The sequence below is a fragment of the Vicugna pacos genome, chromosome 28 (genome assembly GCF_048564905.1).
Source record: "Vicugna pacos chromosome 28, VicPac4, whole genome shotgun sequence".
In the NCBI taxonomy this organism is placed as follows: Eukaryota; Metazoa; Chordata; class Mammalia; order Artiodactyla; family Camelidae; genus Vicugna; species Vicugna pacos.
The window spans coordinates 2,264,449-2,280,490 of NC_133014.1; the positions used below are offsets into that span (position 1 = coordinate 2,264,449).

Below are 16,042 nucleotides of genomic sequence, written 5' to 3' on the forward strand. Positions count from 1 at the left end.
CAGAAATGAAAGGTGTCCCCAGATCCCAGAGCAGCACTAGGGCCAGGCCGGGATGGCAGCCAGAGAGAAGAGAGGCGCTTTCAAGTAGGGAGCAAAGTGCCCAGAGGGAAGCACGGATAGGGAACCTGGGTTTCTCAGCAGTGAGGTCGCTGGGTGCCCCAAATGACAGCAAGATACGGTCATAGGCAGACGGGAGGCGCACAGACGACTTTTCTAGGTAGATCAACGGGCAGAGGGGCAGCAGTGCTGTTCCTGAGTAATAACCCCCCCACACAAATATGGCTTCAAGCAATTATTCCCCATGAGACTCCAGGTGGGCGAGACAGCTCTGTGGACCCAGGACAGGCGACAAAGCTCGGTTGCTCCCTGTGCCCTGCCCCCGTCCTGGAGACCACGAGCCCGCTCTCGTGCAGTGGCAGGGGTCCCAAGAGCAGGTGGCAGGGAGCCAGGCTTCCGCAGGCCCAGGGCAGGTCAGGCTGCGGGGCCACCTCTCTGGGAGGAGCCGCATCAGAGGACACAGGTACAGGGGAGCCGGGCTCAGTGGCCACTGTGTCCTCAGCTGACCCTAGGCAGTGCACACCCCCTGGCTCCCCTCTGCCCTCGCTGACCCGTCCCCCTACAGAGGCCAGGGTGGCCTTCGGAGCACAGCCCCCAACTGCGGCATCCCCAGTTCCACACCTCCCTGCCTTGGTCCCTCCAGCCCCGGGCTCATGAGGCTGCTCCTGCCCCGCCTCCCAGGAAACATCAGCTTCCTTCCTGCGGCCGCTCTGGTTGGAGCATCTGATGCCCTTCTGGAAGCAGCCGTGCAGGGCAGGGAGCTTGCTGGCCACAGTCACTGCTGTATCCCAGGGCCAGACACTGGGCGGGCCAGATACTGGAGCACACAGGAGCCCTGAGCATGGGCGAGGTCGGGGTTAGGCCTCTCGGGCCCTCGGCTGTGTGGAGTCAGGGGTGAAGCGGCCAGAGGAGCGGAGTCTTCACTGTGTCACTGCTAACGGCATCAGCAGTGGGGCTGTGAGGTCCTGAGGCGGACTCCACAGTCTGAGAGACTTGTTTTGTTTTTTCAGTCTGGAACTGGATCTGGATTTTGTCAAATGCTCTCTCTGCATCTATCGAAATGATCATATGGTTTTTCATTTTCAGTCTATTCTTTGACTTTACTTTTACTGAGAGATGACATATTAAGCACATGTTTAATGGACACATGACACCATGTAAGTATAAGGTACTCAGTGTGCTGATCTGATGCACTGACGTATGACAGTTGCTGTCACTCCTATTACCTCACATGACTGTCGCCTCCTCTCTGTGGCAGGAACACCTGACGTCTCATCTCAGGGACTCTGAAGTCCATAACACAGCGCTGTCCTCTAACCACCATGCTGCACGCTGCTTCCAGGACTGATTCGTGTATTCATCTCAAGTTTGTGCCCTAAAACAGTGTCTCCCCAGTCCTCACAGCGCTGCAGCCCCTGGTGACCACCACTCTACTGTCCCCTGTTACAAGTTCAGCTTTTTATATAATATAAGTGAGATCATACAGTATTTGTCTTTCTATGTCTGACTTACCTCCCTCAAGGTCAAGCCATGTTGCTGCAAATGACAGGATTTCCTTCCTTCTCAAGGCTGCGTAATAGTCCACTGTGCACACACACGTGTCTTTGTCCATTTAACCGTGATGGACATGCAGGCTGTTCCCGCATCCTGGCTGCCGTCGGCAGTGCTGCAGTGAATATGTGGGTGCAGATGTCTCTTCAGTGCCCTCTTTTCGTCTCCTTTGTATTTATGCCCAGGCGTGGAATTGCTGGATCACCGAGAATTCCATTTCTGCTGGATCATGGGACAGTTCTGTTTAAAATTTTTTGAGGAACCTCCAACACTGTTCTCCACAGGGACTGCACCATTCACATTCGCACCAGAAGTGCAGGAAGCGCCCTGCTCTCCACGTCCTTGCCAGCACTTGTCATTTCTTATCTTTTTGACAACAGCCCTTCTGGCAGGTGTGAGGTAACAGCTCACAGAGGGCATCTGTGGATCTTCTTTGGAAAAATGTCTGTTTAGTTCTGCTCCCCATTTTTAAAGCCAAATTTTTTTTGTTACTAAGTTATAGGAATTATTTATATATTTTTGGATATTAACACCTTATCAGATACACGGTTGTCAAATACTTTCTTCCATTCTGTAGGTTGTCTTTTCATTTTGTTGATTGGTTCCTTTGCTACACAGAAAATTTTTAGTTTGCTGTTGCCACACTAGCTAGTTTTTTCTTTTGTTTCTGGTGTTTTTGGTGTCATATCCAAAAATCACTGCAAGACCCACGTCAGGCAGCTTCTTCCCTACATTTCCTACTAGAAGCTTCATGGTATCAGGTCTCATGTTAAGTCTTTAATCCATCTCAAGTTAATTTTTGTGAGCGGGATAGGACAGGGGTCCAGTTTCATTTTCCTGCACATGGTCATCCAGTTTTCCCGACGTTGTGTGTCGGCGGACTATCCGCTCCCTGCTGGGCTGAATGTCTGCCGAGTGTAAATGCAGCCGTTTGTTTCTGGGCTGTTTTGTTCCCCTGATCTATGTGTGTAATTGGCACACAGCACCGTGTACAGCATAATGATTTGACTTTCAAAGGAAATAGTCACCACAGTGAGTTCAGTTAACATCCATAATCTCACAGAAATACAACAGAAAAAAAAAAAGAAAGAAACAAAAAGGGGGAAAACACTTTTTTCCCTTGTGACGAGAACTCTCAGGGTTTAATCTCCTAACAGCGCCGGTGTCTGACACAGCAGCGGGAACTATGTTAATCACAGCCAACGTCCCGGTGTCTATTTAACTCATAACTTGAAACTTGTACCTTTTGACCCCTTCCTCCAGCCCACCCCCCTTCACCTTCTTGGTCAGACTTGTTCCTGGGTGTCTCATTGTTTTGATGCTGCTGTGGGTGGGAGACTTTTTAAATTCCTTTTTCAGATGTTTCATTGTTAACATAGAGAAGTGCCACTGATTCCTGCAGGATTCCTGCAACTTCCCTGAGCTCACTGGTGAGTCCTAACAGTCCACACTGTGAAGAGCTGGCCGGTAGGGAACGGACGCCATGCTCTCATGCGCACAAGGCAGGAAGCCACCTCCCAAAATGAGAGGCCTCAGTGACAAGACCGATTTAGCTCCGGGATGAAACTGTTTGGACAAAACTCAAAAACAGTCTCAAGGTAAGGCTGATTCCAAGGGATTTAACTGAATCGAGAACAAAGCCAGAACCACCTGAAGGAAGACAAGCACCCAGCTCCCCACGTCCAGCCTCCCACAACATCTGATACAGGGTTAGCAAGCCCCCGGAGATACCGGAGGTACGATCACAAGATTTAAAGTCAATCACCAGAGACACACCCGAGAAAACACAGTGCATAGAGTTAGGACACAGAAACATTGAAACTACTGTTACAAACACTGTCCACACATGTGCAGGGAGAGAAAAGCAAGAACGTGATGGAAACAGAAACGGAGGGTTTGAAAAAGACACAAACTCACAGATAAGAACAACACACCCCACGCTCCCAGCAGCGGATCCGAGAGTCCATTAAAAAGAGCACGAACTTGACGACGGAGCAGTAGAAACTATGAAATGAAACACACAGGGAAAAAGGACTGGGAACAGATGTCAGGGAGTATCGGCGCGCTGTGGGACACCGACTGGCCACAGAAGCCCTAGAAAACAACGAGGGACAGGAAAAGACTGAAGAAATAATGACCCAAATTTTCCAGATTTGATGGAAACCATAAATACACCAAAACAAGAGGCTCAGCAGTCCCAAAGAGAAGGTGAAAAGCACGCATACAACACACATCAAACTCCCGAAAGCCAGCGCAGAGGCAAGAGAGTAAAGGAGGCACATTGCACAGAGAGGAACTGAGTTAGGATCAAGCAAAGACGCATCGTCAAGAACAGCGCAGACCATGAGACGACAACACCGCTTAAAACGCTGCACGAACAAAGCCACCCAGCATTCCACGCCAGGGCAAGTGCCTTTCAAAACCACAGGCAAGATGAAGACACTGGGGCAGGCGAAACGCCACTGCAGAGGAACCCCCCCCGCCAACACACCTGGACTGCAAGAAGCGTTGAAGGACGTTCTCAGGCACAAGGAAGATGACACCAAAAGGAAATTCAAACCTACACAAAGTAACTGGAAATGGTAAATATGTGAGTGACGAAAAGACTGTTTTTCTCTAGTTTAAAAATTGCTTTAAAGTAATCAATTGTTTAAAGCAAAAATAGTTTGTGGGCTTCATGACATGTGAAGAAGGAAAATGAATGACGACAGCAGCCCAAAGGGTGCGAAGGGTAACACTTCATATGCACACTTCATAACGAAATGCTTACAAAATACATGAGGTGGCATAACGTGCACGTTTAACACCACGGTAACTTAATTACCAACGATAATTAAAGACACGTATTGCAGACTCTAAGGCAATCACAAAATCTGAAAACAAGGAAGTATGTCTTTTGAGCCAAAAAAGGCAATAAAACGGAAACATAAAAAATACTACATTAATCCAAAGGAGTCTGGAAAAGAGGGAGAAAAGAGAAAGGATGGATGAAGAAAAAATTACCAAGACTGTAGATTTAAACCCAATTCCATTACTGTAAATGTTCAAAACACTCCAATATTAACAGGTGGAGACTGTCAGACTGGACTTTAAAGGCATAAATATAAACTGTCTACTAAAACATCACTTTAAATATGAAGACAGAGAGAGATTAAAAGGATGGAAAAAAGACATCACGGAAAACAGATGCTACAGTTGCTGCATTAATGTGAGACACAGTTCAGAACAAGGAGCTCTGTCAGGGGCAAACGGGGTCATTTCTAAATGACAAAGGGGCCAGTTCCCCACGAGAACTTACCAATCTTACACGTGTCTGCACCTAATAACCGAGCCAAAAATCACGATGCAAAAAACCAACAGAACTGAAAAGAGAAGAGCAGATCCCACAGCCGTGAGAAGGACAAACCCACTACGGCAGCCAGAACCTCAGCAACGTTCTCAGTGACTGACAGAACAAGCAAACAGAAAACTGACACAGACACGGAAGACTGGGGCAGCACCATCGATCGATTTGATCCGACTGACATTCGGAGAACATGCCAACCAACAGCAGCAGAACATCCACCAACACAGACCTCTTCTGGCCCTAAAACCAGCCCCAGGAGATTTCAGAGGGCTGAAACTGTATTCAGCGTGTTCTCTGGCCACAATGAAATCAAACCAGCAATTGAAATTTCTAAATATTCAGAAATTAAACAACATAATTCTAAAAAACTGACAGCTCAAAAACCCACCAAGTTTACAAACTATTTTGAACTTAAACACAAAAACACAAAAAATTCTGCGCCATACAGCTGAGGTGTGAGTGCTGGGTGTGGGGCCTTTAAAGGGGTAGGGAAGGTTATACGAGGTCGAGTGGGTGGGTTCTAGTCCGACGGGACTGGGGTCCTGAAGAGAAGAGATCGGGACACAGATGCAGAGCGAGGCCTCGGGAGGACCAGCCCTGCTGACACCCTGACCTCAGACTGCCAGCCTCCAGGCCACGGGCAGTCAAACCTGGAGTTTAAGCCCTGCTGTGGTCCTGGTGGTGGTGGCCCTCGCTGACTCACACACCTCACTTGGCTCCTGTCGCCCAGGAATTGCTGTGCTGTGCCGCACAGGCCTCTATGAGAGCCGTGGTTGTGGGGGGCCCGGAGAAACGGGTTTCTGGGCCCCTACCCGTTTCAAGAACTGTCCTGCTCTCATCTGGTTTATAAGCTGGGCTTCCAGAGAAGATTTCACTTGATCAAAGGGCTTTCAGGTTTTGAAAACATATAGTTTAAAACAGTTTTTACAGTTTTATTGGCTGATGCAACATGACCGTCTGTATGAACAGACACTCCCAAAGCCTGGAGAGTGACCTCATCTACAACTGAGGAGAAGCCCCTCCCCTTCCAGGCCTGCCCACTTGTCCTGGGAGTCCCTTCTGAGTCCTGATCCCCGAGGGCAGCTGTGTGGCCACTAACACCTTCGCGGGCCACACAGCCAGCCTCCTGGCCGGACGCCCGTTGGGCAGGAACCTCCCCTCCAACCCCCTGCCTCGCAGTTTTGCACTTACTCACATGACACCCCCCTTTTGACGAGCACGCTATGCTGGTCAAGTACAATAAACTGCTGGCCCTCACACATAAGTTATTTGGGTTGTGCGTGACTCTCTTCCCTCGAGGGAGCTATGCCCTTGATTCAGCGACTGTTGTATCCAACTGTCCCCTCAGATTCTGCGTAATTGATAGATGTGATATTCATGCCTGGATGCCTTCACTTAAATTACAGAATGCTCTGCGGGGCTGAGCCCTGGGGTATGCCCCTAGAGACCTCCCTTTGGACTGACAGTGATTTGACTTGGCCACACAGAAGATTCCGAAGCCTTTGATTAAGCTCCAGGTCCTTTGATGAGTTCATTGAAAAAATATAAATCAGGGACGCACCAGGCGGCAGCTCAGACGGCATCCCAGGATGACTCGCCCTGATTAGGGCTCTGATGCATATTTACGAGGCACATTAAAGGGCTGCGTTCAGGGGAAGGTACTGAACGTGCCATGATTTTAATAACTCCGCGGTGCTGCAGGGCCTCTCCACTTCTCCCCTTTACAAGTCAGTGCTCAGTGGCCAAGAAGGGAGGAGGGAGACAGGCCAGGGCAGCCTGGACCTCAAGGGCTGCTGAACTCTGACCCACCCGGGGGTGGGAGTTTTCCACATCAGAAAACCCCTGTCAGGACTGCAGCTCTGAACGTCAGAAAAGAGGAAAACCTCAGCAGCACTGATGTCCAAGGAAAAGTGCTGCGACCAAATTCTCAAAGGTCCGGGGTGAAGGGCCGCCTGGGTGCAAGGCCCCCAGAGGGAGGAAGGGTCCGGCGAGGCCCGGGGAGTGGCTCAGGGAGGCTCTGAATTCTTTCCCCCTCTTCCAGGCTCTCTTCTCCTGACTGTCCCTGTCCTGAAGCCTCCACCCTGCCTCCCCTTACTCACTCTCAGCCCAGAAGCTACTCCCCCAACCCCACGCAGGGCCGGCCCAGGCCTCGTCCAAGCGGCTCGGGGGCCGGACAAGCGCTGGACACGAGGCCCTATTCATGGGACAGAAAAGGCAGCTTGTGTTCAGCTCCTGCTTTCAAAACAGGTCGCTTGATTTTTAAATTGAAAATTACTTCCTGAGTGTGTAAGATATTTACAGACTAAAAAGTAAGCGCCACGTGAAGAGGGTCATCCAGAGCCGCCCCACGCCCACGCTGCGCTGTCCTGTTTCCTTCCATCCTTCAGCCGTTCTCGTCAGAACTTCCGCACCAGCGTGGCTAGTGCTCACGCAAAAGCCAGCAAATACAAGCACAGACAAACATGTGTGCTGTTTACGGTGCTGCTCACTTGTTCCATCAACAGTCCACGTGGAGACACTGCAAATCCGTGTCACCTCCTGGGCCCTGTGCGCGGAACCAAGGAATAGATGTGCCCAAGTGCGCGGGCTCCGTGCTCGTGCGCCCCGTGCGTGTTCGCGGGTCTCCGGCTGGGGGCCTCTCATCTTCTGTCCTTTCGTGTCGTGACAACCCTGCGCCTTGCGCTCTCATCCCTGAGACCCTCTTGCTCACGCACAAGGGCGGCTGCGCAGCTTCCCTGCTTTCAGGCACCTGCGTCCCCGCAGCAGGTGGGGCCGCTTCCCCACGGCTTTGCGGGCAGAGCAGCTTCCCCCTGTGGGTCTCCGCCAGTCTGAAGGCGGGGAGGGAGTCGCAGTGTAATTTGGATTCATGTTTCTTTGATGAGGAGTGAGGCTAAACATCTTTTCGTACCCGGCCATTTGTGTTCCTTTTCTGGGAATTGTCTGTTCATCAGACTCTTGAAACCCAAAGCACAAACAGCGGTCTCGAAAGTAAGGGCAAGAGCTGCTTATTTTTCTTTTTTAAAGAAAAGAGCAGTTTTGTTGCCAGAAGGCTGAGGGCCGGGGGGACAGATAACATGAGATTTATTCCACAAACAATAGAGCAGGAAGCACTGTCTTCAAGCCCACCCACCATCCTCAGGTTGAGGCCCCAGGGTGTGGGCGAGGTGACAGGGCCTGACCGTCCTGCCTACGCTGCCCTGCCCACCTGACCCCCGATACCGCTTCCTGGGGACCCGCGCACATGCACAGTTTCCCTTGTCCTGCAAATACTCAAACCCCACTAGTCTCTGCAGCAATGGCCAGTGTGCAGCTCCCATCTCTGCTGCTCCCCCTCCTCACAGGCTTGGGGCTCTTCCTGCCCTGGCCCTGCTGAAACGCCTCTCTGCAGCCCGTCCTATGTGGGGGCCTCCGCCCATCTCCCCGCTCCTCCCCCCTGGTCTGGAGCCTCCTACTCAGCAGTTCCTTCTGGTCCTGCAGCTTCCTCTGTCCCCCGGGGACACTGCCAGACACTCCCCACCAGGAATCCCGTCCCCCTTTGCCTGCCTTGCCCTCACCTTTGTGTTCAGACAGACCCACCACATCCCTGCTGAGACTGCATTCCAGGCCCAGAGAGTCGCTGTGTCCGTCCCTGCGGTCAGGATGGCCCTGCCTGCCGTGTTCCCACAGGTCGTGATGGCCCTACTTCCCCTCCCCCCACCCCGGCTCTCAGGCCCGACACACATCCCAGGGCCTGGCTCAGCACCCAGCTTTGAGACTTGGTGAGCAGACTCAGCTTTGAGTCTTGGTGATCCACTGGGCCACGAGATCTGGGCACTGCAGCTCTGACCTCGCTTGCTCGTCTGCTTGCTGGAGAGGTGGGTGCACGCATCTTACTGCAGTGCTGGCCCCGGCCTCCCACCTGTTCCCGGGCTCTGTTATTCAGTCTCACAGGAGGTAATTTCATTTGTGTAGAAGAACAAAGTAGCTCTTTGCTAAGCTCCCCTCCAGCTCAGGTGATAGATGGTCAAAGGCCGTCGGGGTGAACCCCGGCCAGGAGGTGGCAGGCCTTTCAGGAAACAGCCCCCCTGCGGCCTTGGGCTTCACTCTGGCTGACTGGGGACAGGACCCCTTCCTTAGATCAGCAGCATGCTGACGCCCTGCCTGCTTGGGGGTCCCGGGCACCCTCCACACTGTGTTCCAGAGAGCAGGGCCCCACAGCTCAGGCACCCCAGGTCGGACACACGAGGCGGGGTGGTGAGCACGCTCATCTAGGCGGTCAGTACAGGCCCTCCTGGCTGACAGGTATTGAATACTCCTGACATGAAGGCTTCCCACAAGAAATGAGGGGCGTTGTCTGCAGAAAGTCACTGCCCTTCCAGGCAAGCACGACCCTGCAGGGGACCTAGAGGCCGTGCACACCTGCCTGGCAGTGGCAGAGTTTCAGCGTGTGCTGGGCGAGGCCCTCTGGCACCCCCCAGTCCCCTCAGCACCTGCCACCAGACACAGATCCTGAGTCCCCCACACAGAAGCTTTTGGAGGCACCCGGCTGTAGCCCACCGGCTGGCTGCGGGGACGTGGGAGGCGCCTGCCCAGCCCTGCCCCACCTCACTGCTACCCTCGTCCAGACACCAGACCTCTCTCCTTGTTCAGCTTTATTTAAAGACTCGGAAACACAGGCATCATGGTTTGTCATCACTGTCCATTCCTCAAAATCACACACTGACATTTGTGCATAACAGAAGCAAGGGTGCGTGTGTGGACTGCACAAAGTACAAAGAACTTCCCAGCCAGAGCCCGACTTGACCCGCGAGGCTGCGGGGAAGCGCTTGCCTGCTCCCACCCCACTCCGAGCCCGCGACCCTGTTGTGGCCTGGTGTCCTCTGACATCACTGCATGGTTTGTGGACTCTACCCTGCTCCTCAAAGCATGTCGCCTTGGCCCCAAATGCCATGTAAGGACCAAGGTGCATGAGGAACCGGGCAAAGGGTTGGTTCACTTCAGCAGCCAGAACAAGAGTGTCCTTCCAGGCAAGATGGCCTGATGGAAGGTTATTCTGCTCCTGCTGTCTGTGGTTACGTGGTTGTGGGGGCCTGATGGGACCACCGAGGGTCTGAAAACAGCCCAGAGCAGGGGGGCTGGTCGTGCGTGGCCTGTTCCCCGGAGCCCGGCCTGCGAGGGGGCCTCGGCCCTGGAGTCACTTTCCTTCCTTAGGCGGCCCTGGTGCTGGTCCCGGACCCCGTGTGCTCCTGCGGGGGTGGGGGGGCTAGGCCCTGAGCGCCGCCTCCACGGGCCTCTCAGCATCAGGATGAGGGCCCAATCAGTCTGTTCTGTTGCTTGGTAACTGCCTTCGTTTAAAAAAAAGACGTTCCTATTATCTGGGGACTGACTCAGACCTGGTTTCACTGGAGAACACGTGTCTCAGCAGTGTGAATCCACAAACGACTTTTGATGACGTAATTTTAGACATGCACACAATTTTTGTGCAAATGGGCTGGTTCTCATAAACTCGGCACACAGCTCCATGTATAAACTGGAGTTTTCCCCCTTTGATTCAGAACAAATTTCTCAACTCTATTAAGTCTCTTATCCTCTGGAGAGAGGAAGAGAGGCTTTCCCAAGGGGTGACCCGCCAGCATGGAGGCCACCTGGCTGCCACATCCGAACGCGGGAATTTGGAAGACAGACCTTCCTGTGATGCAGCATGCAAGCCACGGAGTGGGAGTCCAGCTGTCGCCGCAGTGATCCCACCGAAAGCTACTGTTTTCAGCCTGATTTACACCTGAGTGGCTTCGTAAAGAGAGAGTTTAGGAGCTGTGACTCCGGGCTGATAAGAAAGTGTTCCCAAGGGGGACCCCGGATGGGGAAGGTCCCAGGATCAGAGCCGCCCCCTCCTCTCCTTGCTCCCCGGACCTGCAGGTCTGCACGACCCCTCAAAGCCCTGGTTATCCCCGGGTCTCTAGACCGAGGTCTGCACTGCCTGATGGCAGAGCAGTTATTTATTTTAAGGAAAAATGGCAAAACCTTCACAAGGTGGTAACTCTGAACTGTGGTAAAACCCGTGCATTTCGATAGTGAGAAGTCCTGAGTCGAGGAGGCAGTACGTGGTCACTCCACGAGGAGCTCCGCCTCTGGGCCTGGGGTCGACCTCCTGTTCTTTTCACTGCCCCCCCCCACCCCCCACAGGCACTCACGGTGAGCGCTCATCAGAACGTCCAGTTCTTCAGCACTGACCGTCCCTGTCCAGACAGGGCAGGTGCTCTGGCGGAGCTTTCCAGAGACCGGCTTTCCCAAACTCCCTCCACACCCAGTGCCCCTCTGCCCCACAGGGCACCGTGGCCATGAGGACCTAGCCCTCCTGGTTCCCGTGGTGCCTGTAAGATCCTGCCCATTTGATGTCTCCCCAGACATTTTTTCTTTCAAGTTCAACCAAGACCTCACCGGTTTTACAAAAAGGCAGCACCAGATGTAAGAAAAATAGGCAGTGTACGTCCTGTTAGAAATTTGTGAAGTCTAACAGTTTTGCAGTAAAAAGACGTAAAAGAAGCACAAGAAAGAGGGGACAGTGGTGGCAAGGCAGGAAGCACTGCTCACACCTGGCCCCGCGGGACCGGCCGGTGAAGACCTTGGGTGGCAGGTGACTGAGGTATAGACGGGGCGAGCAGCAACGGGACCCAGGTGACACCCAGGGCTCGCTGGGCCCCAGTGCCCCGCCCAGCCCCGCCTTGTAGACCAAACGAGCCCTGGCATCTGCTCCCTCAAGACCACCCTAAAGTGACGCAGAGGCAGGGTCCCCGCCAGGCGTGAGCTCAGAAGCTCTCCACGAAGCTGCCGGGGAAGAGGCCGGTGCGGCCGTTCCTCTGCAGGGTCCCCTTGTACCAGCCGTCCTCTCGCTTCTTGTGCACGAAAACCACGTCCCCTTCTTTCAGTTCGATCTCCGCCTCGCTCTGGGGCGGGTACGAGACCACCACGCGGTACCTGTGGAGACAGACCTCGGTGAGCGCTCCGGGGCGGCCTGGGGTAGGGGCGCCCCGGGACCCGCTTCCTCTGAAACACCTGGGACGGGGTAGGGGGTCAGCCGCCACCTGCAGAGCTGCCCGTCTGCCCAGGCGGGGGTACCTCGCAGGGCCGCGTCCCCACCCTTCACACCCTTACGGGCGAGGGCGGCGTGCGAGGAGCTGGGCCCGGGCACATCCCAGAGAGGGGTGGAGAGGTCCTCCCTCCCCTACAACCCCTTCCTGCCCGGTGCCCTCCTGCCCGGCCGCCCGCGCCCCTGCCCTCCACCCCTGAGCGCTCCGCTCCACGCCACACTCCCGGGCTCCGAACCACATCCGGGGGGCTCCCGACACGCAGACGCAAGTCACGCAGACGCAAGTTCACGCCACGCATCTCACACAACGCAAGTCACGCAGACGCAAATCACGCAACGCAAGTCACGCAGACGCAAATCACGCAACGCAAGTCACGCAGATGCAAATCACGCAACGCAAGTCACGCAGACGCAAAGCGGGGAAAGGCTGGGTTCCCGTCGCCCACGAACCTCTCCCCAGAAGGGCGCTGGCCCGGTCCTCCTCCCGAGTCGCACGAGCTGGGGCGGCATCCTTGGGGAGGATGCAGACTGCGCCCCCAGGCTGCCTGGGCGCCCCCTGTCTGAGGACGGCTGCCCCTCCCCGCCTCCCTGGCACGCCTGGTGGGGTCCTGCCCCCTGGCTGGCTGGGGGAGGTGGCAGGTGGCTGTTCCCCAGGCCATGGCCACACCAGGGGCCCCCGAAGGAGGTCGCCCTGGTCTGGCAGGTAGCTGTCCCGAGGGTCTTCAAGGGGTTCTGCCTGCAGCGCCTCCAACCTGGTTTTTCTGGACCTGGAGCAACCAGGACATTATAAAGCAAGAGATCCTGGGTCAGCTTTTCTCGAGTGATGTCCCCAGGCTTGGGCCTGGACCTACGTGACCAGACCCTGGGGGATGGGCCCCGGGAAGGAGGATTTTCAGTCTGCGCGGACATCTGAAAACCAAGGCACTGAATGAAAACGCGTCACTCTCCTTCAGCCACCTGTGCAGGGCCCGGCCCGGTCTGTCCGGGTTGGACAGGGAAGCACGGCCTCGGGGCAGCTGGAGCTGCTGCTGGGCCTTGGGGATCTCACGCGGAGGAGATCCAGACCCAGCCCTGGGGAGCTCCCAGCCTTGGGGTGGGGCAGAGAAGCGGGGCCCCGCCCTGGCTGGGTGGGTGAGCAGCCCCTGGTGCTGGGGAAGCTGGCTGTCCCGGCTCTTCTAGTGCCGTAAGGGGCTGCCAGCGTGCAGGCTGGGGCCGGTTTCCACCACTGTCCCTGGGTGCCAGACGCTAGCTTTCAGGGTGTGGACGAGGGGAGGAAGGGGAGGACAGCCCTGGCCTCCCTCCAGCCCAGCATCTGTGGAAACAGCTGCCCACCGACCACTCCCCAGAAGAGGACAGGTGGCCACAGAGACACTGCAGCGCCTGTGAGATCAGTTGGCCCCACAGACTGTGGCTCCCACACCCCAAGTCCCAAGGCCACGTGGCCACCGGGACCAGCACTGACCCTGTGGCTTCCTGCCTCTACAAACGCCTGTCCCCTTTCTTCAGCTCCCCAAGGAGAAAACGCAGAGTGAGATCACTTCTCACACTCTGAACACGTTTTGCCTCAACTGCTAGATGTCAAACAAGCAACTTTAAAGCGTAATTTGCTAGAAAAAGCTAATTTGGTGTTTCTGAGCCATCCTGTTAATGAGCTCTGGTGGATGATGTGGGCTGGATGTCCACGGGACGAACATTAAGGTTTCTGTCCAGATCCTTCCTAGAAGCCAACAGTCACTGATCTGCCCCGTTATAGACACCCTGGTCCGAGTGAGCAGTGAGGATGGCAGCCACTCCGTGTTGGACGTCAGTGAGAGTGTCCCAAGGGGGCTGTGACCCAGGTGTGTCGAACATGGCTACTCTTCAGGCTAAGACTCAAGAGTCAAAGGCGCAGAATCCAGACATTGCCACTACTGGCCTGTAGCCACTATGTGTGTGGGTTGGGAGCATCCTCCGTGTCACATGAGGGGCCCCTCGAGAGCACCTGCCCACTGCTGGCCCAGGTGAGGATGGGGTCCTGGGGGCAGCAGGCTGTGGTCATCACAGCAGTGTCCCACCAGGACCTTGGGAATGGTAAGAGCACACCTGGACACTAAACGCTAAGCCCCGTGTGAGTCGGGTCCCTGCGACTGCTGTAACGAACTCCCACAAACAGTGACAACACAATGTGCACGTTTTCTCTGCCAGCAGTTCTGTAAGTCGGATGTCCAGCACTGCCTCCCAGGGCTGAGTCGAGGTGTGGCTGGGTGTGCAGGTGTGGAAGCCAGGGAGACGGTGTACCCTCCCCGTTTCCAGCCCCTAGAATCTTCTGGGGTTCCTGGCTGGAGGCCTCTTCCTCCATCTCCAAAGCTAGGAAAGCGGGCTGAGTTCTCCTCACACCTCATCACCGTGAGCTCCTTTTTTGCTGTGAGGACTCTGGCTGTCCCGCAGGGTCAGGGTAACCTCCCTACTTTAGGTGCACCTGCGACCTCGCGCTCGGTTTGGGAGATTAGGGCACAGACGTCTTTGGGAGCCATCAATCCACCTGCCATGACACATAATAGGTCAAAGCCAGAAATTTCTAAATCCCAACAGAGCCAAACAATTGACAGGCCAGCAGAAGTGAGGACGGATGGACGGACAGACAGACGGAGGGTGGGAATGTGAGAGAAAAGCCTGTCAATCAAAAAGGGAGGGGCGGGGGCAGCACCCAAGGCCCCGCCAGCACCGCCACAGTGTTGTGTACGTGACGTCCCACATGTTGTTAGGGTTCTTGGGGCCCCGGTGCAGTCATACTTGCCCAGGTATTAATCTAGGCATTTGGCACACATAACATCAGGCGTTACTGTCCCCATTTCACATGTGGAGTCTGGGACTACAAAAAATGGAGACACTCCTCTGGGTGAAATGGCTGTTAAGCGGCAAGTGTTCCTCCTGCTGCCTTATTGTGACTCACGGGAGGGCGAGGGCGGCGTGGCTGGACCCCAGCTGGACAGGGAGACAAGACTGTCTCCTGATCCCTTAGCAGCTTCCAGAAACAGGGCTCCTGGAGCACTGCCCACTGAAGGCTCTGAGTTCACACATGAGACCTGCCTCCCTGGACTGCAACCCATAGGTCCCTCTTCTGAGGGCCGTCAGAGCGGCTCCCGTGTCCCCAGACCCTCAGGGAGAGGTGGTTGCCCACGCAGGTCTGCAGCCATGCCAAGTGGGGCCCCTCCTCCACCCGCTCTTCACCCCGTCCCCCTTATGGCAGGCACCCCACGGATATCGGGGTGAGGGAGGGCATGGCCTCCACAGCAGGACTCAGCTCACAGCTGCGAAGTCAGTTCCATACACCGACCTGAGTCCAGGTGTTTGTGGGAGCTGCCCCAGCCTGAAGGTGACATTTCCGTTGCCACAACTTCAGGCCGCGGGACACAGGCATCCTCGGGCTGCGCAGAGGGAGGGGAAATGGCATTTGGGGCACACTGGGTGTAGACTGGTTTTAAAACTCTGATCACTAATGAGCTGTGCAGAGTGCAGGGGACAAGGAGGGAGCTGAGGGTCTCTGGGTCCAGTAACCCCCCAATGAGACAGAGTATCCAGAGAAAGGGAGTAATTCCCTGAATTTTCATGGGAATTTTCTAATCATAGACTTCCATGATTTTTTAGAACAAGGTTTTTTAAGACCTTTGACTGTGGAGCCTCGAATTTGAGAGGTCTGGGAAGACAAACCTGGAGAGGTCAGCCTTGACACATGCAGGAATCTGTCATTCCCAGGGGCCCCCAGCCTGTGACCTGGAGGAGGGGCCAGGACCCACATTCAGAAATCACAGGCAACTGGGTTGGTCCCATAGAATAAGGAAGGTTCCGACGTGGGAGAGCCGCCCAAAGGTGGAGGCTCCCCTGGGAGGGAAGTGAAGGAATTGAGAGAGAGAGGGTCTGTAGTGTCTGTGCTGTACATGGTGTGTGTGCATGTAATGTGTGTGGTGTCTCAGGCCACACGTCCTGAGACACATGGAAGGGCTGACATTGGTCCGTGTGGCTAAGCAGGGGAAGGATTCTGA

The 16,042-nt window shown here is 55.0% G+C and overlaps 1 protein-coding gene across 1 annotated transcript in view; it reads right to left on the reverse strand.

The window, feature by feature from the left end:
- Positions 1-9,570: 9,570 nt before the first annotated feature.
- SH3RF3 (SH3 domain containing ring finger 3) overlaps positions 9,571-16,042 on the reverse strand; it is a 115,897-nt gene continuing 109,425 nt past the window's right edge. The window contains exon 10 of the mRNA XM_072951200.1: positions 9,571-11,908. Coding sequence (XP_072807301.1) covers positions 11,740-11,908 — 169 coding nt within the window. The 3' untranslated portion in view covers positions 9,571-11,739. The remainder of the gene's footprint in view (positions 11,909-16,042) is intronic.